General features: G+C 53.5%; 1 protein-coding gene across 3 annotated transcripts in view; it reads right to left on the bottom strand.

Annotated features, from left to right (window-relative positions):
• Positions 1-1,472: 1,472 nt before the first annotated feature.
• Positions 1,473-22,313, bottom strand: part of CXXC5 (CXXC finger protein 5) — a 35,589-nt gene continuing 14,748 nt past the window's right edge. For 2 of the 3 annotated variants that reach the window (XM_053566437.1, XM_053566438.1), the window contains exons 2-3: positions 3,998-5,063; positions 1,473-2,517 (exon numbers count right to left, since the gene is read on the bottom strand). In XM_053566437.1, coding sequence (XP_053422412.1) covers positions 2,473-2,517; positions 3,998-4,906 — 954 coding nt within the window. In that variant the 5' untranslated portion in view covers positions 4,907-5,063 and the 3' untranslated portion in view covers positions 1,473-2,472. Of the gene's footprint in view, positions 2,518-3,997; positions 5,066-22,313 lie in introns of those variants that run through there. The other variant, XM_053566439.1, reaches the window with a different exon arrangement.

Here is a 22,313-nt window from a genome sequence, read left to right as displayed (position 1 = left end):
GGCTGCAGTCTCTGCCTTGTGTTGGGAGTGAGGGTACCCCCCAGCTGCAGCACCTCCCCCAACTCCCTGCTGGACGCCCCCCTTCGGCAGAGCCGCCTGGAGAGATCACAGGCAGCCACATGAAAGGGAATTTTTCCCAGGCAGAGATGAAGTTGAAAGCTGCCTTCCACCACCCCCAACCGCCCCCGCTGGGCCAGGCCAAGCTGCTGAGGCCCTGGTTCTGGAAGGGAGATTGTGACACCCGGGAAGGGGTTGGGGGGCACTGCCTCCCACCCCTACCCCCACTGCTTTCTCCTCCCAGGAACAATGGCAGAGATAGCCCATCTCTCCTACCTCATAGCTCACTTGGCTTCAGAAGTTGCTCCTTCCCTCACCTATCTGAAGCCAGGCCCTAACATTATCAGGAAGTCCTTCCTCAAGTCTACCCTTGGGCTTAGCCAGGCTCGAATTAGCTGGGTGAAAAGAAATGATCCCCCAGCGGACAGACAGGCCTCTTCCTTCAGACTGCCGCTGTGATGTATGGGGAGGAGAGGCAACTGCTACCCCAGCCCAGACCACATAGCTATGTGGTGGCTTCCCTAGACATCTGGCCCACGAGGTCACAAAAAACCTTGTACCAAAAATCCTCTGTGATCAGGGTAGTCAAAGGCAGGGATGCCCCCAGAACTCAGTCTAGCCGCCCTCAGACCTAAAGTGTGTCTGTGTATGTGTATATGTCTGTGTGTGCTGGGAATAGCCAGGCCCCCATAAACCTAGGCTAAAACTACTCCCTGGGGATCATCAGTGGTTAGAGGAGTACTAGATCCCTGCCAGGCAAGAATAAATAAATAAGGGCGGTGCCTGTGGCTCGGGGAGTAGGGTGATGGCACCATATACTGAGGGTGGTGGGTTCAAACCCAGCCTCAGCCAAACTGCAACAAAAGAAAAATAGCTGGGCGTTGTGGCGGGCGCCTGTAGTCCCAGCTACTCGGGGGGCTGAGGCAGGAGAATCGCCTAAGCCCAGGAGTTGGAGGTTGCTGTAAGCTATGATGTCACCACACTCTACTGAGGGTGACAAAGTGAGACTCTGTCTCTAAAAAAAAAAAAAAAAAAAGACCCTGAATAGGCAACCGACCCTCCACCCCATGTCCCCTACTGCTAGCAGCTTGGCACTGGTCAGGCCCTGATGAATTTAGGTAAATAGAGAAGGTAGCCTGAAGGTCCAGATTCTGAGGCATGGGATACAGCCATGCAGGTGAGGTGCTCCAGTACCAGCCACTTCCAGATTAAGAGCATTTCTTCATCTTGCCTGCAGGCTCACTGCTCCTACTCTCCCCCATTCTGGATCCAGAAGGCCTCTCTTCCCAAGAAATCTTCACTCTAAATGTCCCTGGGCCATCCTTCTTCCCTCAAGGTGATCCCAGACATCCCCTGCCCAGTAACAGCCCCCAAAGCCAGCTGCCCCAAACCAGAAAGCAAGAAGCCAGTGGTGCTTCGTGACACAAACATGCATTCCTTTTATTCACAAAACAGCCTGGTTTCCTAAAACAATACAAACAGCATGTTCATCAGCAGGAAGCTGGCCAAGGACAGGGGGGCCCAGGCCGCAGGGAGCCCTGTGGGCACCCACCCCCACTGGCAGGGAACCTTGCAAAAAGCCCTTTCTTCTGTCACCATCAGCCAGGCCAGAAAAAAAAAGGACTTATTTTCTCTAAGGGAAGTAGCCAGGATTGGAAATATCGACAGAGGGGCTCCCCAGATCTCAACGGATAAACAAACAGAACTTTCATTTTTCCAAAATCATTACTGTTGGGGTGGGGAAATCCCAGCCTGGGGGCTGTGGGTGCGGCATGGCTGGCCTGGGCCTGGGCCTGGGGGTGGGCACTCCCTCCCCCTCTGTGAGCTCCTCGCTGGCAGCTCTGCACGCGTGGATGGATACAGAGGGGCTTCTACACAGCGCCATCAACATTCTCTATAAATGTGAGTGGATTCTCCAGGCAAACTATGCACTATTTCATGGTCGGAAAGAATCAAAGGAAGTTTAAATGAGGGTGGAGTTAAACTGTGCTAAATTACAGTAGTGCTTATTAGTAACTAGATTCAAAAGGTTACAGAAAATTTACATTCTCTACACAAAAACTGCATCTCCTGCACAGACAACATCAACATCGACACAGGAAGGAAACTGATTGTCCATTCTTTGCCCAGGAAGTCTTGGTACTTTATAGATTCATCTTTACCTCCGTTTTTGTTGTTGTTCTTCCGAAAAAGCAGTTAAAATTTTTTCTTTTCTTTTTCTTTTTATACTAGGGACGTGGAGATGTTAAAACGACAACAAAAAATATATATATATAAAAACAGGAATGAAATCTGTGAGAGAATATTTTTGGTTCTAAAGACGGGTGCATCCGTTTGTCTTCGCCCAAATCCCTTGCTGGAGACCACACGAGCAGTGACATTGCACGGAGAGGGCAGCTTTGGATTCCGCCGCCGTCACTGAAACCACCGGAAGGCGGCTCCTGTCGGAAGCATCACCTTCTGGCGGGGGCAGGAGACAAAAACAAGGAGAGAGTTCAGTCAGGGTCCGGATGGGCCTGGTGCAAAGACGTCCCTGTAGATAGCCTCATGGTGGAGGGACAGGCACGGAGTAAAAGCAGCCACCGCGAGGCGCTCCTGCTGTCCCAGCCAGGCCAGAGAGGGAACCTGACCCGTTGGGTTGTTGCAGGGCCCAGAGTACCCTGAGGCCTCCTGAGCTGCTGTGCCCAGGAACCCTCCTTCCAGATAGGAAGACCCCTTCCTTGGCCCAAAGGCAACAAGAGCCAGGAGGCTGTGGTGCATCTGGGGGCTGTGTGCATGCTTCTGGCAAAGGAGCACATAAGCATGTGCACTGGATGTGAGTATGAGTGTGTGCCTCACGCTCTGCTAGACTGTAGTGTGCATGGAGCTGTGGTGGCTGGTATTTGGTGTGTTTATCAAGTGGCTGTGTCTGTAAATGTGTGTACTGGGTAGAGGTGTATGTGTCTACACTGGACCAAAGAGGGAGCCTATGTGTGCACACAGCAAAGCAGAAATATGAGGTTTGGGGCTGGAAAGGAGAAAGGCGGCCAGGAGGCCATGGCTAGGACACCACTGTTGTTTTTCAACCATTCTGGACATTCACATCAAGCCCACTTGTAGAAGGGGCAGGGACAGGGACAGAGACAACAGGTTGAAAAAATGCCTTTTTTACCCAGGCCTAGTATTCCAGCTGCATCTGAGGGCACAGGGATAGCCCTGCCACAATGCGGGAGAGAAAGCAGCATTGGGGGGGTGGCGCCTGTGGCTCAGCGGGTAGGGCGCCGGTCCCATATGCCAGAGGTGGCGGGTTCAAACCCAGCCCCGGCCAAATTAAAAAAAAAAAAAAAAAAGAAAGCAGCATTGGGAACTCCTCTGCCTTCTCTAAGCCAGTCATATAGTGGACAGCCCCTTGCCTATACTCCAGGGTCATGGCCACCCTGACTGTAGACTAAAAGAATCTGTCACCTAGGATTCTTCCAGGAGTCAGCTCCATTCTTGGATGGCCTTGGGGGAAAAACTGGGCTCTGGAGGGGCAAATGAAGAGCCTACCCTCAAGGCCACAGCGTCCATGGGACAGAACCCTTCAAATGGGATAGGGGAAAGCCCTGGAATCTTAGGTCATGGACTGGATGCTTTCATGTCAGAACATCAGAAACTTAGGACATGTATGGGAATCTCAATATCTGACCCAGAACCCAGGGCCAGGCTAGGAATGCTAGGCCCCTGCCTGGAATTTTACGCTTGCCTTGCAAATTATAGCTTCATGGGATCTCAGGATCTGGCTCTGACTTTTCAGGGCAGTGAAGTGGTGTCTCGAACAGAGTCCCCAGACCTCAGGGACTGGCTGGGCGTCCACTCAGACATTTGCCCAGGTAGGAAAGTTGGGGTTAGGGTTTAGGGGTGGGTTTGGACAGCCAGACAGATGCAAGAGCCCACACACCTCCCTCTATGGCGCCGTTACCTCCAGAGCAGCGGAAGGCTTCTTTTTGAGTTCCTCACATTTTCTGAATTTGCAAATCTGATGGCCAGTCTTTCGGTTCCTACAACTGCTGCACTGCTCGCAGTTGATGCGCCGCCGGCAGGGCGCACACATGCCACAGCGTTTCCGCTTCTTCTTGCCCGAGCTGATGGCGGAGGCCAGCTCTCCCTGCATGGGGTACTCGGCCAAACCGGCCATGTGCAGCGCACTCTCGGCCAGGAACACGCCTGCCGGGGTCATGATGAAGAGACCTGGGTTGATGGGGAAAGCGCCCAGATAGGGGAAGTCGGACTGGCCATTGAGGGCTTCAGCACCAGCCACGGCCTCCATGTCAGGCAGACCAGCGGCTGCTTCACTCATCAGCGGCAGGTGTTCCTGCACCACACGCTTCAGCATTTCTGTGGACTGCGCAAACTGCTGCAGCGTCAGCTGTCCCTCGGCTGCCAGCTCCGTGGCCCGCTCTGCCTTGCTCAGCAGGCTGGCCACAGCACCACTTTTGTGCTTTGAGGTAGGGTTGCTTTTGTCCACCACCATGGCTGCTGCCAGGTCATGCCCATTGGCCAACAGTGAGGCAGCGGCTGTAGCCGCAGCAGCCTTGTCAGCAGACTCCCCGCCCATCATGCTACCACCGCCACTGCCACCACTGCCACCAAAGGACGAGTAGTGGGAAAGTGGGCGGGAACGGCGCAGGCTCTTGTTGAGGGGTTCACTGATGATACCGCTCTTGTTTCGACGCTCAGGGGGTGGCGCATCATCGGCCACTGAAGCTGAGGCAGCCACCACTGCACTCTTGTCTGCTGTTCCTGCCTTTTGGCCACTGCCACCACTGCCATTGTTATTGCTGCTGCTGCCGCCACTGGTGTCCTGGGAGCCACCGCTGAGGCTCGACATGGTGGGGCCAAGGCCCGGATCCTGCTGCTGGGGGAGCTTGCCCACTGCTGGAGGTCCACAGACGAACACCTGGCTCTGCCACCTACAACAGAGACGCCTGGTGGGCCTCGCTGCTCAGGGCAGGCACATGGTTAACTGTCCACGTGGAAGGTCTTCACTGTCAGGACAAAAGGATACAAGGTCAGGGTGGCAGTGAACACGTCACCTCCTCCTTCAACATCACCACCACCACCACCACTGTCAACCATATTGTTGTCACAACCACAAGATTGACCGGGCATTTATTAAGTGCCAGACCCAGCCTGGTTAGGAGTTTTTTACTTACACTTTTTCAGCTAAGACTCACAAGAACCCCATGAAGTAGTGGCTGGTAATTCCCTAATTTATAAATAAGAAAAATGAGGTTTAGGAGAATTACTAGTTATGGGTACATAAGCCATCGAGTGGTACAGTGGAAGCTGAGCATCTTTCCACAGCCCACATCTGCTAGCAAGACCTGATGGAGGCAGGCAGTCCCTTCCTGTGCTTGAGTGGGAGAGAACCAGAGACACTTCCTGACCTTGGGGGAATATAGAGTCACCTCCACTTCTTCATCTTCTTTCCCCTGACACATCTTAGGAGAGGAATATTTGAAGGTAGAGACCAAAAAGTCTGGTTAGCTGCCCCTGGATCATTTAGAGATTTCTTTTTCTTTTTCTTTTTTAAATTGTTGGGGATTCATTAAGGGTACAAGAAACCAGGTTATACTGATTGCATTTGTTAGGTAAAGTCCCTCTTACAATCGTGTCTTGCCCCCAAAAGGTGTGGCACACACCAAGGCCCCACCCCTCTCAGAGATTTCTAATATACGTAGGACATCAGTTATCTCAAGGCTCTGACAGGTCCTGCAAGCAAAGAAACCTATTTGCCCTTTGTTTAACCCAGAGTTTGCCAATAGAGTACAGAACCCTTACTGCACACACCACTGGGCCAGAGGACAAGCCTCCCCCAGAAGTGGGAGGTCATGCTTGTGCAAAGACTTCCTCCTCCCCTCCTAAACCACAGCCATTATTATCTCAGACCCCATTCTTCTCTCTACTCAGGCTGCACTGTGGTGTTGTGGCCTGGGTCCCAGATTGGTGAGGGGGCAGAGCCTCACAAGAGTAGGGCCTGGGTGGAGGTTGCAGAGACCCAGAGCTGATGCGGGAAGCTGTAGATAGGAGGGGCCCTTGGCTGGGGCAGACTGGCACTACGAAAGCAGGTATGACCCTTGAAGGAATGGAGCCAAGCAGAGCCTGTTCTCTGGCTGCTTCCACATTTCTGGGTTCCCTCCCCAGTACAGGGCTTGCTCAGGCATCAAAGCAAAGGCATTAGAGCAGCCAGCCTCCTTGGCTGGAAGGAACAGGTCCAGATGGAGTGGGGTGGCAGTTTTCTCATTGGCTGTCCAGTGTCCTTTCCCTGTCTGCCTGCTGTGGCCCAGCACCCCCCAGGAGAGGGGTGGGAGGACAGGGCCCAGCCCCTTAGCAGCTGGCGGCTCAAGAAGGAGGCACACATCTGGTAGCCCCATCCCGCCCTGGGCTTGCAGACAGTACACACTGGATCTTTGTCCCCAGGCAACCCCACCATCCCCCAGTCACAGGACTCAGGCAATCCTGGGAGATCATCTAGTCTAACCCTCTACATTAATAAAGGGGGAAACTGAGGCCCCGAAAAAGGCAGGGCTCCCTGCCCCAGGACTGCTAAGGAGTGGCCACAAAGAGGACAAGTGTGGGAAAGGGAAAGCTCTGTCTCCAGGATGAGGCAACTGGCAGGCGTCTACAGCTACACTGTGTGGCCCTCACCTACTGGCACCAGACTGCCTATAGCTCCTTCCTAGCAAAGGCAAATGTTGGTGAAGAAGAGCCAGGCAAGCTGACAGATTCTACGCAGACACACCCAGGAGGGCCTGGCAAGAGTATCCAGACTGGGACTGGGGGGGAGGGTGTCAAGAGGTCAGAGGTATAGTAAGAGGAAGACCACATGTGCCCCAGGATATGTGTTCTCTCTCACCTCCAAGGCCAAGCCCAGGCTGGCTTTTCAGGCCCTGTCCTCATGGAATGGTGACCCCTTATCCAGCTCCTGCCAATCTGAGCTCAACTATCACACCCTGGACGACAACCCTGGCAGCCCCAGATACAAGGTGAGAGGAGAAGACAGGAGAAGGCAGGTGTCTGTGGGCTGAAGAGGTAGGGAGGGGAGCAGTCTGTGCCCCAGCCCCCGTGCATGTCCTCCGCCTCTGCGGCCTGCTGGCTGGTGGCAGAAATCGATAGCTGCATTAACGCTGCTCTTGCTCTGCTCCCTCCTCCCTCCTCCCAGCTTCAGGATCTGGCTCTGCTTGGGGGGGGTGGCAGGTCAATTAGAAGTCAGCTCCCTCCAACACAGCCAGCCTGCGTTTAGGGCAGGCGTTCTGCTGTGTTTCTCAGCTTTTGTCTCCATCCTGAGTCTCTCTTGGTAGGGACAAAACCTCGTGGTCTGTTCATCTCTGATCCTCTTTTGGAATTGCTCTGATCTTCCGCTTTTCTATTCTTCCTCAGGGACCACCTACTTCCAGCATCCCAGGTCCTGGGACATTGCTGGGCTTGGGACCAGAAGATGTGATATGTCACTAAACAGGTGCTGTAGGCAGAACACTATGGTTTGTCAGCTACAGAAGTTGAAGGGGAGCTATACAAGGGGTATTGGCCTGCAGGGACACCTGGTCCTCAAATCCAGAGTAGGCAAACATCAACATCTAGTACTCAAGGTTGTTCCAAATCTGCCCCTGTACCTGGCTGATCTTCTTCAGATCTTAGGAAAAATGATGCCCTGGTCCCAGTGGACCCCTGACCATAAGCCCCATGTGTCCTACCCATGGAAGGAAAGACTATAAATGGAACATTCTCCCCAGCCTTCTTTCTACTGCAGGGCACACAGCAAACCCCTTCCAGGCCAGGAAGGGCCTGGCAGTGCCCAGGCAGCAGGGGAGGAGCTGGGGCTGCGTTGAAGCGGAGCGGGAATGAGCGGGAGGGAAAGCTGGCGGGCAGGCGGGCGGCGGCGGGCGCATCCATCATCGGCCCTGCCAGGAACGCATCCAGCCCCCAAAAAGAAATACTGCGCCTGAGGAGGGACAACAAAGGGCTCCGTTTCATCAGCAATGCGGAGCCAGCGCCCCGCCGCCCCGCCAGGCGCGGTCAGCCCACAAAGGACCCCATTGTCCATGCAGGAGCCGGCCAGCCGGGAGCTGGGACCAGGGGCTGACGGGCGGGGACAGAGCCCAGGGGGCTAGGGGGCGGTCAGTCACGGAGAGCTGGGGGGCAGAAGAACAGAGACAGGTGGTGGGGATAAAGAATCCTGAGACAGAGAACTTGAGGGGTGGGTCAGAGAAAAGGAGACCTGGAAAGGAAAGGGCAAAGGGTCAAGGTTAGGGGACAGATATCATAGGGAGCAGGGTCTGAGAGGTGTGGAAACCGCCCTGGAGAGGGAGGCTCCTGACACAGGGCACAGGTACCAAGGGAAGGGCAGCTGGACAAGCCCATGGAGAGGGAGGCAGAGAAGGGAGAAGTAGGGGAGGCCAGATCAGACCCATCAGCTCTGCCAAAGGCCTGGAAAGAGTAAATGGGGGAGAAGGCTGGGGGGAGATGGGTTTTCGGCTTCCAGTGCCTCCTACAGGCCTGAGCTCATTGGTGGAGCTGGGTAGAGAGGGAGAGTCAAAGCTGGGACCACACTCCTCTCCTCACCCTAAGGCCTTGGCCAGCTTCAGAAGGCAAGGACCCTGCTCCTTCTAGCTGGCCCCCACTATAAAAGTTGACACTCAGGTAATCTTCAGTAACTAATCCTATCAACTAGCATTTACTGAGCGTCTACTGTGTCTCAGGTCCTGTTTTCTCATGCTTTACAAGTCATATCTACTGGAGATTGCCCTAGAACCCTAGGGAGACAACAACTATTAACAATTTGAGAGATGAAGAAATGTTTAGGCTCACAAAGGTTCAAGTTGTCAGCCTAAGTCAAACGGCTGGTGCCTGGTAGGGGTAGAACGTGAACCCAGAGCCCGTGTTAGTCACCCTGCTCAGTGACTACCTCTGCTCTTCCTGGCAATAGATAGACAGGCCCAAGGTAGGGTAACCCATCTACCCCTGAGGCTACTCCCACCCCCCTGGATCGTTACCATGCCTGTCACTTCTCCATGGTGGGGGGTAAGTTGTCACAGACCCCAGTGGAGTGCCCCCACCTGGGAGGCTTGGAGATGCCCAGGCAGGAACCTGGAATGCTAGGCCGGTGACATCATAATGCCAGCTGGCAATGAGGTCACCGGAGGTAGTGGCAGTGCCCTTACTCTACCCTCAGCCCTAAAAGAGCCTTACTTCACCCCAAGTAGGGTTGTCCTGAACCTTCGGGTCAGAAGGCATGGTAGAGGAGGGGATATCTGGTGTGGAGTGGTGCTATATTCATGTAGCCAGGTACACAGGTGGTCCCCAGATGGATGTTCTGCAAGTTCAGTTGCACACATCCCCCCCTTCTACCTATCCCAATAGCAGCCCTGTGCCCTGTGGTACTGGGGAGACAGCACAGGACACAGACCCAGACCTCAACGCTGCCTTCCAGGGGAGTGCACAGAAGCTGAGGCCACAGTCATGCAAATTAGTGTGAAATGAGCTGGAAGGGGACCCAGTGGGGCATCTGAGGTCTTCTTGGAGGAAGGGACTGCTAGGCTGAGAATTAAGGATAAGGAGTGATAACTAGAGGGGACACAAGCCTGAAACAGTTTCTAAGAAATGGAGGAAGTGGGTCTGAGGTATGGCTATGGGGTCAGCAGAGTCCTAATTGGGCAGGGTGTTGAGGCCAAGGGCAGGATTTTTAACAAACAGGTTTACTGAGGTGCAGTTTACATACTATGAACTCCTTCCACTTGATAGTATATAACTCAGTGATTTTTTTTAGTAAATGTACAGAGTTGTGCAAACCACTACCACCAAGGGCAAGTTTGACCAAGGCACCATCCTTCCTCTATTCCTTGCAGCTGTCCTGCCTGCCCAGGCTCCTGGAGAAGGCTGTATTTCAAGACTCCGAGGCACTGGCCCAGCAGAGATGACCATTTGTAGGCAGTTTTGCAGACCCACACACCCTGGTCCAATGCACGCTACCCCACGCTTCTATGCAGCTCTCGACATACCTCATGACCCCCACCCCCTACCTGGGTGGACTGGTCCCCTTGGCCACTGAGGGAGAGGCAGGCTGGCCAGTAGTGGCAGAAGAGCAGACCACGGGCTGCAGTGGTTAAACTGAACTGAGCAAGAAGGGGGATGTTCCATCTCTGATTTCCATGAATCAGCCTGGGGAGTTTCCAGAGGGAATAAAAAGCCCCACTCAGGCTGGGGGAAATGCAGATAGAGACCTTGGTCTTGGAGGCAGGGAGAAATGCAGCCCCAGATGGAGAGCACGGGCACACGCCTAGCTACGGATGAACACATACACTACACACTGAACACTGCTAGCAACTGCTAGCACCCAGCGGGTGGCCTGGGGTGAGACATGCCCTCAATACCACTAGGGTCACCCCAAGACTAACACTAAAGACCGACTGCCAAGAACTGAATGGGTTGGGGAAATGATATATTTCATATTTCCTCATATTTCCTCCCCTACCCCTCTTACAACCTTCCTTCTAGGGAAGGTACCACCTCCTTGGCCTATGAACTAAAATAACCTGGTGAGACACACTGGTGAATACTCCCTGTATGTGGGCCTCTGTTCTTTCTTTTTTTTGTAGAGACAGTCTCACTTTATGGCCCTCGGTAGAGTGCTGTGGCCTCACACAGCTCACAGCAACCTCCAACTCCTGGGCTTAAGCGATTCTCTTGCTTCAGCCTCCCAAGTAGCTGGGACTACAGGCGCCCGCCATAACGCCCGGCTATTTTTTGGTTGCAGTTTGGCTGCGGCTGGGTTTGAACCCGCCACCCTCGGTATATGGGGCCGGCGCCTTCCCGACTGAGCCACAGGAGCCGGCCTGTTCTTTCTTTCTTTTTTTTTTTTTTGTAGAGACAGAGTCTCACTGTACCACCCGGGTAGAGTGCCGTGGCGTCACACAGCTTACAGCAACCTCTAACTCTTGGGCTTACGCGATTCTCTTGCCTCAGCCTCCCAAGCAGCTGGGACTACAGGCGCCCGCCACAATGCCCAGCTATTTTTTTTTTGTTGTTGCAGTTTGACCGGGGCTGGGTTTGAACCCGCCACCCTCGGCATATGGGGCCGGCGCCCTACTCACTGAGCCACAGGCGCCGCCCGCTCTGTTCTTTCTTACAAAGCTTCCCAGAACAGCCCCTCGTGAACAGCAAATCTGAGGCTCTAGGTAAGCAGTCTGCTCTGATCTAGAGCTCCAGTGATACCTCTGATAAAGCAGGGCCTTCCTCTTAGGCACCCCCTTCAGGCCACTTTCCTTCCCTAGAAATTGAAGGATAATGAGAGCCCTTCTTCATTTTGTGACCTTGGCATATGGCCTCTAGGTTCCCCCCTTTCGTCACATGCGACCATGGGGATCACACCTAAGATGTGTGGAGCCCTTCCTATTTGCCAGATATTATACATGCTTCATCTCATGTGATCCTTGTACCCACCCTCTCAAGGAAGTACTGTTATCGCCCCATTTAGAACAGGCAATTTAGTAAGTGGTGTGTTGTACAGAAAATGATGCCCCACTCATTTGGGATCCCCTGGATCTTAAACTAAATGTTTCCCAAAGTGGTGATGTCTAAGCTGACACCAATCAGGGATCAGAGTCCACAGGTCCACCCTCCTGCTGAGCCTCACTGTGGGACAGGCCAGAGAAGGCCGGCTCAGAGATACTTGAGCCAAGAATCAATCACAGGGGCGCTGTCCTCCGGGGGATTCTGTGGGGTATGCTTGAAGACTGGTTAGGACACTGGAGTCCTAAGGTCTAGGTCTGTGTGGCTCCACCCTGTCCCTCCCTGACCGTTATCTCTGATCTAGCCCTTTCCCCACTGAGTCTCAGTTTCTCATCTGTAAAATGGAGAAGAATGTTTCTTGCTCCTCACCCCAAACTGCATGAATCACGATCTCAGTGTCTCATAGGGAAAGAGGCAGAGAAAACAGAAAAAAGGTTTCCAGACAGTGATCCCCATATCCCCCCAAATCTCAGGCAGAGGGCCCCAGAAGGCCTGAATTTGTTGATGTAATTTGCAGATAGAGAAAGCTGATTTGAAGATAAGGGTTTTGAGTGGATCACAGAGCTGAGACCAAGCCCCAGATAATACGAGGCCTATTTAGCAAGGAGCACCCAGTCCCTCCAGCTCTTATTTCCCCAGAGGACATGGTAAGAGCTGTTCCTAATAATAAGCACTCATTCTCTGCCAGTGCTATGTGGAGTTTACATGCCATTTTCATATTGGATTTTTCTAACCTTTATTATTATTCCCATTTTACAGATAAGGCAACTAAGGTCCAGGGAGGTAAAGTCTTCTGCCTAAATTCACAAGGTCAGTGTCAGAGCCAGGACTGTGATGCTCTCCAATACTACTAGCCAAGGGCTTGAGGCACATGGAGGCAGGATTTCAGCTGAAGGTTGAGGTCCAGTTCAGTATCAGCATGGTGGAACTCCTTAGGTTTCCCATAGTCCAGGAGGTGACTCTCAGTCTCTGGGCAAATCATATCAGTCTGCGGCTGTACCCCACCGCTCAGGAAAAGAGAAAGGAAGGGTCTGCGGGTGGGCTGGATGGGCCAAGCTAGGCCAGAGCTCCGGGCATTCCGGCGGCCTCCGCAGGAAGCAGAATAGGACGGAAACTGGCTCCTGCCTCCTCCCCCAGAATCCTGTGGGCAGCCCAGCCGGGTGCACAGAGGCCCTCTTTGTGCCTGCCCTAACCCCGCCACACGCGGCTGGCCCAGGGTTTTGAGTTTCCTGGGGGGTGGAGGCCCAGCCACTGCTAAGCTTCCAGCTACCTCCCCCTCTTGAGGGTAAGTCACAGCAGTCCACAGCTGGAAGAGGAAGTAAGTAGATGACCAGGGCTGCTCTAGAGACCCTGGGGGACCTGCAAAGATCCCCCAGTATTACATACCCTAATCAGGTGCTGGAGGTGGGAAGAAGGACCCAGGGGCAGAAACTGAGTGGTCACCCCCCTGAGTCTACCACCCCTGTCACCAGCTCAAGCCCATCAAGATACATCTGGAATCCCAAACCTCATCCTGGTGCTCTTAGGCCCAGGGTGGTGCACATCCTGAGGCTGTCCAGGTGGGTAGGGCAGTCCATCTGTTAAAACACCATTTCTCACATTTTAGGACTCCCTGGACACACAGCACTCACCGAGCAGAGCCCTCAAGCTCACCTCCCAGCACTGCAAGGGACAAGAGTTCCTGAGTGGTGTAACTGCTCAGGCAATACCAGGCACCTGGGAGTCAGGTTGGGGGTGGAGTGTATATCATGAAGACAGCACCATGTACAATTATATTTATGTGTGTCTACCCAGGAGGTATGTCAGACAAACATGCTGTAAGTATGTGTGCGTGTGTTCAATGGGTGGTAGCACTGAGATATACACGGGGCTTATATACTAGCACAGGGGGAGGTTTCCTCTGTGTACAGTAGAAGGGGATGCAATCCACACCTGTGAATGTACACAGCTACTCAAGTGTGTGTGTGTATAAATAGAGTGGTTTATGTGGTGCGTAAATGTTTGTGTGTGTCAACATATCTGTTGTATGAACACCAGTGTGTGTATGTGTGTGTACACCGTAATTTGTGTCAAAAGCCTTGGGAATTATGTGCTTTTGGGCCCTTACTGAAATGGGGATAGTGCAGACAGGAACTAGTGCCACGTGCTGGGGCCCCTATGGAAACAGGAAGCTGCCCACAGGTGCACCTGGGCTGTGGGGGGGGAGGGCGGGCTGGGCTCCACCCAAATTTAATTTGTCCCAGAGAAACCAACCCATAATTCCAATACTGGAGAATCTGTCCCAGACATGAAGGAGACACCTATCTTGTCTACTATTCAAGGTCCAAAAGCACTAGCCATTGTCATCTACCTGATTGCCTGGTCTGAGCGTGGAAAAACTGGAAAACAAAAGCCCCCAGACCCCAGGCCCTCCGTGCAGAGGCATGGGGGAGGCAGGCAAGAGGAGGGAGGCTGAGGGGGAGGGAGGTATCGCTGAAGACCCAGAACACAAAAATAATGAGGCAAGAGGGGCCATGGGGACCAGACGGCTGGTTCCGGAAACGCTATCTGACCTTGACAGATGTCACAGCTGGGCACCTGGAGAGGTGCCCAGTGCCACAGTGCTGCAGAACACCCCCCGCAGTACCTCCCCCAGGCCAGGGTCGATGAAGGCTCAGGCTGGCCCCAGCCACAGGCAGCCACCTCACCAGGCAGGAATCAAGAGACCTCAGAGCACATCCCAGTGGGTGGGGGGTGGTGGTGGAGGAGTCTGGAGGTAAGGGAATAGAGGCAGGGCCACTGCAGGGCATGGGGGGCAGCAATGAGGTATCCTATGGGTGTCCCAACCCTCAGGTACAGCTACGTGTGTGAGAAATACTCAGAACATTCCATTGTGCTTGTGAAGCTGTGTATGTGCAGGGAAGGGAAGCAAAGTCTGAGTGTGGGCGTGACAGAGACAAAGATTTTACTTGTGTGTGTCCTTGGGGGTCACACAAGGCTGGAAAAGACAAGCTAATGTCCCTGAAATGGGTGTAGCCACATCACTCAGGGGTGGGCTCTGATTACTCCTGCATTCCCTTCAAGAGCCACAGCTGTCCTGGCTGGTGCAAACCATGCTGGGGCTGGGGTGGAATGGGGGATAAAGAGAGCCACAAGTCCTGTCATTTGCAGATGGAGAGGCCCCCCAAGGCTCTTCCTGGTCTACTTTCTCTCCCACAGTGGCACTCGGACATGGGCACAGGGCTTTGTATCACCACCCTGGGGACATCAGCCAGGGGCTGGGGTGTGAGCTGCAAGAGGGGATGCTGGGCTGGAGGTGGATTAGCAATTCTGAGCACTGGCTGTATAATTAAAAAATCATTACAGCAGGCGGGCAGAGCTGAGTGTGAGCTCACGCTAAGGAGCGGGCGGGGACACTGCCATGGCGCTCCACCCCCCACCACTTCCCTGAGGAAAAAATCCCACCTGCTAATATAATTATGGAAAAACACAAGCACGGAAATTTGGTTTCAGCAAACAACGTGCCTGAGTGCCCAGGGCCTGCCTGGCCCTCAGCATAGCAAGCAGGCTGGTCACTGGCACCCAGGGCTCATGGCAGTGAAGCAGGCTCTGCTGGGTCTCGACTCTGATCTCCATCTCCTCAGCAGCCCCCAAGAGGAGGGTGAGAAAGGCACATAAATCCCAGCTCCCCAAATCCCAAATCTAGGAGAAAGCTGGCTGGTCCTAACAGTTTACAAATGGGGAAACTGAGGTTAAGGAATCTGCATATGGTCACCCTGTTGTGGCAAAACTAAGAGGAGCTGGATCTCCAGGCACAAATGTGACACCTTGAGGGAGATCAATACCCTCCTTTTCTCTGTACGACCCACAGCACCTTCCAGTCAGGTGAGGACCAGCCTCTCCCTCCCTAAGACCAAATAGGACTGTCTGAATCATGTACACCAGCGTACCCCAGAACCTAGCCAGCCCCGCAGTGGGGGAGGGGTGTGGCAACCTAGCCTCGCGCTTCTGGGACAGGGCGTCCTGGTCCTGGGCTCGCCTGGGTTAAGCCAGGCTAGGAGAGCTGGCTGGCTTGAGCAGGCTCCAGCCCCGCCCCGAGAAATGCGGCCAGCTCTGGGGCACAGGCCCCAGAACGGCTGTTCCTGCCGCCATCACCTCGGGCTTGGAGCGGGCAGTGGGCGGCGCAGGGAAGGAGCCGGGCCTAATTAGTCGGCCTGGGACCCGGACCGGCGCCGGGCGGCAGACGCGACGGCCAAAGCAGCGCAGGCACGTCCGCGTCCGGCAGGGAGCCGGGTGGCGCCCTGGGCCGCCGCGGGACAGGCGGCCCGGGAAGGCCAGGACCAAGGAGATTCAGCACTGAGAAGGCCTGCCTCCCTTCATTCCTCGGTGCCACCAGGCACAGCAATTAGAGGCTTTCAAAGTTTGTCCTTAATTGGTTTCATTTTTGCCTCATAAATGATTCATGGCCCCCCGAGGTCTGGGAGGCGGAGGGAGTGGCAGGGGAAATTTGGGGAGGCTTTCGCTTGGGGCCAGGACCCCTACCTGAGGCTGGGGATGGGAGCCGCAGCCCCAATCCAGTGGATGGATGAGAGTGGCTGGGAAGCCTTGGGCAGGTAGGACCCTGCAGCAAAAATTAAAACCTAGGCCTTTTCCTTGGAGCACTGACTAATTAGGATCTGCTACTTTTTTTCTGCAGACCAGAGCTCTGCGCCCAGGCCCAGAGCCATAGGAGCACTGCTGCTGCTGCTGGGACCCTGAGAACATAAATAATGGGATGATGCTTAACAGTGTCCATAGTAGTAATAACGATGGAGAACTCCAGCCACTAGAGCTAAGAACAATACATGGATGGTATCTTTTAACCACCACCCTCTTCTCCTTGGCACTACCAGCAGAAGCACTAGGATCTGTTTTACACATGAACAAACTGAAGCTCAAAGAGATTAAAGCCTGCCCTTTGACCCTGTCTGATGTCAGAACCACCAAAGATGTCAGGAGCATAGGGCTAAAGAATCAACACCAAGAACAGTGCCTACCAAGGAGTAAGAAACTACAAGGCCCAGGGAAGTCTAGGAATGGTCCTAAGGCCTGAAGGAAGGCCCCAGGAGGCATACACCTGAGCTCTGTCTGCCCCTCAACAGGCTGTGCGACCTTGGCTGAGCAAAGTCCTCACAGAGCCTTAACTGACCTATCTGTAAAACAGAAACACAGAAACCCCATGACCTCTCATTTTGTTGTAGTCCTATGCTAGGATACAGATAGGAGATGCCATGAACCACTCATTCGGAGGGAGCTCCCAGCCTAGGACACACACACCGAAGGGTTTAACAGAGTCTGCAGAGAACTCTTGAGTACTCAACAAAAGGGATAAAGTGCGAGGGAGCACTTCTTGGAGGAAGTGAGGTTAGCAAAAGAAGCATCTCCCCTCTGACCCCAGGCCCAGCTAACTGGATGCTCAGGGAGTCAGTGTGGCCCACTTCACCTGGGAGTCAAAAAGGGGTAGGGGTCAGATCTTGAAAAAATTTAGGACTACAGGCCATATCAGAGTGATGGGGATGCAAAGTGCCCAGCTTAGCCTGCCCATGCCTGTCACTTTTATTCGTAATAACTATGGGTTAGCCGGGCATTGTGGGGCACCTATAGTCCCAGCTACTTGGGAGGTTGAGGCAAGAGAATTGCTTAAGCCCAAGAGTTTGAGGTTGCTGTGGCTGGCGACATAGTAAGACTCTGTCTCAAAAAACAAAACAAAACAAAAACAAAAACAAAACAAAAAAAACTACTGGAGGTGAGGCATACAAAGTTAAACAAATCCCAGGTGCATGCTGGGTGGACCAATTCCCTCAGAGCAGGCCCCAGAAATCTGGGCTGCTGGCCATTTCCTCTTGGGTGCCTCCACCTGCATCCTTCAGCTCCTCTGTCACATGTACCATGTTCCCCTCCAAAACCCCACTGGCCCTCAGGCCCCAGCACCAGCACAGTCCCAGTAGGTTCCTTGCTCTCCCACCTACCCTGCCTCTACTGGGCAGTGAACTAGCCTATGCCAGGGTGGTTATGTGTCCCTGCACCTCACCGCACCTCACCTCACCACAGCATCTGAATGGTATGGATGATCATTTCCATGTCTGAGATAGGGAAAATGAGGCTCAGAGAAGCTAAGGGACCCCCAAAGCCACACAGCTCAGAACAGCCCATGTTCCTCACCTCACTGGCCCCCTATGGGACAGTGTCCCTGACCTGTCCCACGCCTGGCCACCTCTTGCCCCATCCCAGATCCTTCCCCTGTCTGGACAAAGTCCGCTTGAAAACCTTTACTCCTGGCGCCTGTGGCTCAGTGAGCAGGGCGCCGGCCCCATATATCAAGGGTGGCGGGTTCAAACCTGGCCCCGGCCAAACTGCAACAAAAAAATAGCCGGGCTTTGTGGCAGGCGCCTGTAGTCCGAGCTGCTCGGGAGGCTGAGGCAGTAGAATCGCCTAAGCCCAGGAGTTGGAGGTTACTGTGAGCTGTGTGACGCCACGGCACTCTACTGAGGGCGATAAAGTGAAACTCTGTCTCTACAAAAAAAAAAAGAAAACCTTTACTCCTCTAACTAGGACTTGGTCTGCCTGAGGCTTGTGGTCAGGAGCCCTGCAGGAAGCCCAAGAGGTAGTGGGGGTCTCTATGTACCCTGGGACCTCTGGGGCATGAGCCCCTGCCTCATCCCAGCTAGGTCTTCCTAAGGATTGGATGGGGTGGTGGGAGCCGCCTCTATACGTATACACAGGGTACCGCGAACGTCAGAGGTGAATGGGTAAGGCGGCAAAATGGGGTCAGAAGTGGGATTGGCTATGTTCTGCAGCCTCCTCCTTTGAGAACAGTCGACTTTAAAGTCCCCTATCATTCATAGTTGGGAGGAGGCTGTCCATTGGTTGGATTCTAACAACTGTGCCACCCATCCTTTGGGAAGAAGATCAAGCTTTATATCCCCTGCTCCACCCTGTTGGAGGATACAGGTGAATAACCTAGGCAAGTTGCACCCTCTCTGAACCTCAGTTGCTTCATCTGCACAATGGACTCAATAATGTCCCTTGAGCCCTTTAGAAAAGCCTTCGAGAATAGGTTTAGAGAGGTTTTCCTTGAAAAAAGAGGTTTGGAAGAAATGGACAAAACATTCAGTTGGTATATTTTGGCTGGGGACACTCGAGACAGTGGGATCAGTACACCGTAAAAGGTTGACAATGGCTTGTTGAACATACAAAGTGGCTGAGTTCTAAGGACACTGAGTTTATCCTCAGCAGGTCTCGTCAACAAACCCTCCTCAGGTGCCCACTGTGAGCAAGGACACCAGTATGCCCTCACTGTCTAACTACCTGTCCCAGGGATACTCAGCCAGGTCACTGTTGTCGCTCTTCCCAGCCTACCCAGGAAACTGCGTGTCTCCAGCGGGTCAGCACTTACGTCAGCAAGATCAGCCGGGCGTGGAGCCTGCCACCTCCGGAACCTCCAATTAATTAACTTTTTAAAATTAATTTCCCAAGCAAAATTCCATAATTACATCTGTCTCCATCATCCCAAGCTGCGTTCTGCCACGAGATGAGTTATGGGGTGAGGGGTGACCATACTAGCCCTGGGACCAGGTCGGAGAGGCCACTGGAGGTTAGGTATCACCATGGCAGGGTGTTTGCCTAGTGTTCTTATGGGTGTTACCTGGGAAAAGAGGGGGCTGAGCCAGAGTGCCCCAGTCAGGAAATGGAGTTTCAGGGAGACCCATCGCCTGCCCAGCTCATCCTGCTGCCCCTAAACCACATAAAGGTCTTGGCATGGCCCAGCAGCAGCACAGGCACCGGGAGGCTGAGGAGGCCATGGCTGCAGCGTTCTAATTTCCCAAAGGGGCTGAGATTAATTAGCTCACACACAGGCGCAGAGAGGGAGAGAAGAGTGGGAGTAGGAGCGGGCAGCATCAGACAAGAAACTGGCTGGCGCTCCCCCCTGCCTGCCTGCCCGCCCAGCAGGCAGTCAGGCGGCCTTGACAGCCTGGGTGCTCTGAAGGTCAGTGGCCAAGCTGGCTGAGCCAGCAGACTGGCACCGTCTCCTTCCCAGAATCCTCAATACAATGGCTGGGGGAAACAGTGATCAGGAGGACAGTCTGGGGGGAGGAGGCCTCACTGTCACCACCATCTATCAAGTCTGTACTATAGGTGCTCTGTCTATGCCACCTTGTTTTTTATCCTTATGGCAGCCAAAGAAAGTAGGCACCCTGGTTCTCCCATTTCAAAGATGAGAATGCCATGGCTTAGAGCTGAGTGAGGGCAGTGAATGGTCCAGGTCACCCATGTTGTGGACAGTGGAGGTAAGCCTGAAATTGAGGTTAGCCCAAATCTAGAGCCCACTGTGCTCAGTCACAGGGCTCATAGAATGTGTCTGTGGGGAATAAGCTCACCCTTGCCTCAGACAATCACAGCAGACCCTAATAATCATTTCACAGATGAAGAAACTGAGACCAGAAAGGGGAAGTGATCTGAGTCTGGGATCAACCTTCAGCAAAATCAGTCTGACTCAGTCACCTTTAGTAAATCCTGACCCATGGTCACACAGTAGATGAGGGGGGTGTCACTGTGGCTGTCCCTCTGTACCAAAGAGGAAATGCCAGTTCAAGGTCACTTTCTCAACTAATCCCTACAGGGCTCCCCAGAAAGGGGAAAGGAACCCCAAGAAAGGAGGGGGCTGAAGTAGGTGTGTGACCCTGACCAAGCCCATAGGTGGCTCTCACAAGCCCAACAATGGAGTTTCCCAGAACTTGCCTGCAGGGGAATCTCAGAAACCCCAAGGGGCTCAATCTTCTCCCCAGGGGATCCACTGCCCCCTCAATCCCCCAGTGAATCACTTCCCCTGCAGCAGCTAAGGCCAATAGGGGCTCATCCTTCTTCCCTAAGGAGGGTGACAGTTCCTAAGGAGTTAACAGTTCCAAGGCCTTTGGCTTCAAACCTGGGAAGTACCTTAAGATAGCACAGGGCCCTAGCACAGGTAATGGGGCTGGGCATGAGGGCTGGCCCCATCAGGAACATTATTCATCCTGTGTGATAATGGGGGCTGGGGGAAGCCCCTCCCTTCAGAAGCACAGGTTCAAGTGCCTGGATTCAAATGGGCTTTGGAGACAAAGTTCCTATCCCAGTTCTGCAGTCTTCAGCCTAGGTAACCACAGAGAAGCTGCTCAACCTTGCTAAGTCCATGTCCCTAGCCTGTGAAATGCAGACGATGACAGCCCACCCTCTTCAGGGACCTGGAAAGGACATATGTGAGGCTCTCAATGCAGGGCCAGCATACACTATGTGCTGAACAAATCATAGTTTATTTTATTTTCACTGTCATTGTTTGCCAACATGAGAGTGAATGTCAAGGACAGCTCAGGCCAGGGGTGTTGAGGGACCTGGGTCATGGCCCTAGTTCTGCCCTGTTTGCCTTTGAACTCTGAGCCAATCCTTCATGCCTCAGTTTCCCTAGCCCCAAATACATCCTGTTGCCCTGTGACCTGTAGGACCATGGGGAGATGAACATATGATAGGAGTCTGAAGGTTACAAGGAAGGTAAGCACGCAGCTGGCCAGAATTACACCTCCTCTCTAGCCACAGGAAGAGCCAATCTACACTTCCAGCCAGTCCCAAGCTCTGTCTGCTCATTGCTAGCACTTCGTAGATCTCCCATAGCCCCAAAAGCCCTACCACACAGGCATGTGCATTCACCACCTGCAAAGGCTCCACTGGCCATCTGGAAGTCCCTTTTCAAGTCTAACTTGTTGCAGCCTTGCTGTGTGAATGTTGGAGTGGGGAACAGAGAAAGCCTTGGAACTATAGTTGGTTCTTTGTATTTCCTCTCATATGTGAAGCCTCCAAGAATTCCCACCCAAGGACCTAGGTCCAACCCATCCCCATCCCTTCCCCCACCGTGGCTCCCAGATAAGCCTCTTCACTCCTTGACCTCATCATTCCTGTCTGAGAGCAGCCCTAGAGAAGGTGAAATCCAAGCCATTCTATTTAAGGAGCCCTTATTATAGGGTACCACCCCCAGAAAAATGCTGCCTTGGGGGAGCAAAGACGGGGGGCGGGAGGGGTGTGCAGTGGGCTAGCCTCACCTGGACACAGGTATGATATAGTTAAGAACTGGTGAGCACATAACCCCCCATCTGCTGCAGGTCCTACAGCTCTGAGACAGATGAGGGTCACACTCACTATTTTATACATGACAAAAGATCAGAGAGGTGGGCAGATGGGCCCATGATTACAAAGCAAGATAATCTTTTTTTTTTTTGAGACAGAGTCTCCCTTTGTCGCCCCCTGGGGTAGAGTACAGTGGTGTCACAGCCCACGGTAACCTCAAACTCTTGGGCTCAAGTGATTCTCTTGCCTCAGCCTCCTGAGTAGCTGGGACTACAGGCGCCCACCACAACACCTGGCTATTTTTAGAAATGAGGTCTCACTCTGGCTCAGGCTGGTCTCAAACCTGTGAGCTCAGGCAATCCACCCACCTCCGCTGCCCAGTGTGCTGGAGCCACCACCCCAGCCTGCAAGATAATCTTAAAACCAGGTTTGGAGCCAGGGCTGGCCCAGCTCCTTTGAGTTCCTCACTCAGGGGATATCCAGTCTTTTTGGCCACTGCTGCTTATTTTCCTCAGGATGCCAGGGCCGCTCTCTCCTCCTTGACCACTGTCCAGACCTTTATGGAAGACTCGTATGGCCAGGAGGTAGAAGCCTACCTGGTCCTCAGTCCTTATAGC

The sequence above is a fragment of the Nycticebus coucang genome, chromosome 17 (assembly GCF_027406575.1).
Source record: "Nycticebus coucang isolate mNycCou1 chromosome 17, mNycCou1.pri, whole genome shotgun sequence".
NCBI lineage: Eukaryota > Metazoa > Chordata > Mammalia > Primates > Lorisidae > Nycticebus > Nycticebus coucang.
The sequence above is the reverse complement of the archived record's forward strand: the minus strand, read 5'-3'. Positions and strand labels throughout refer to the sequence as shown.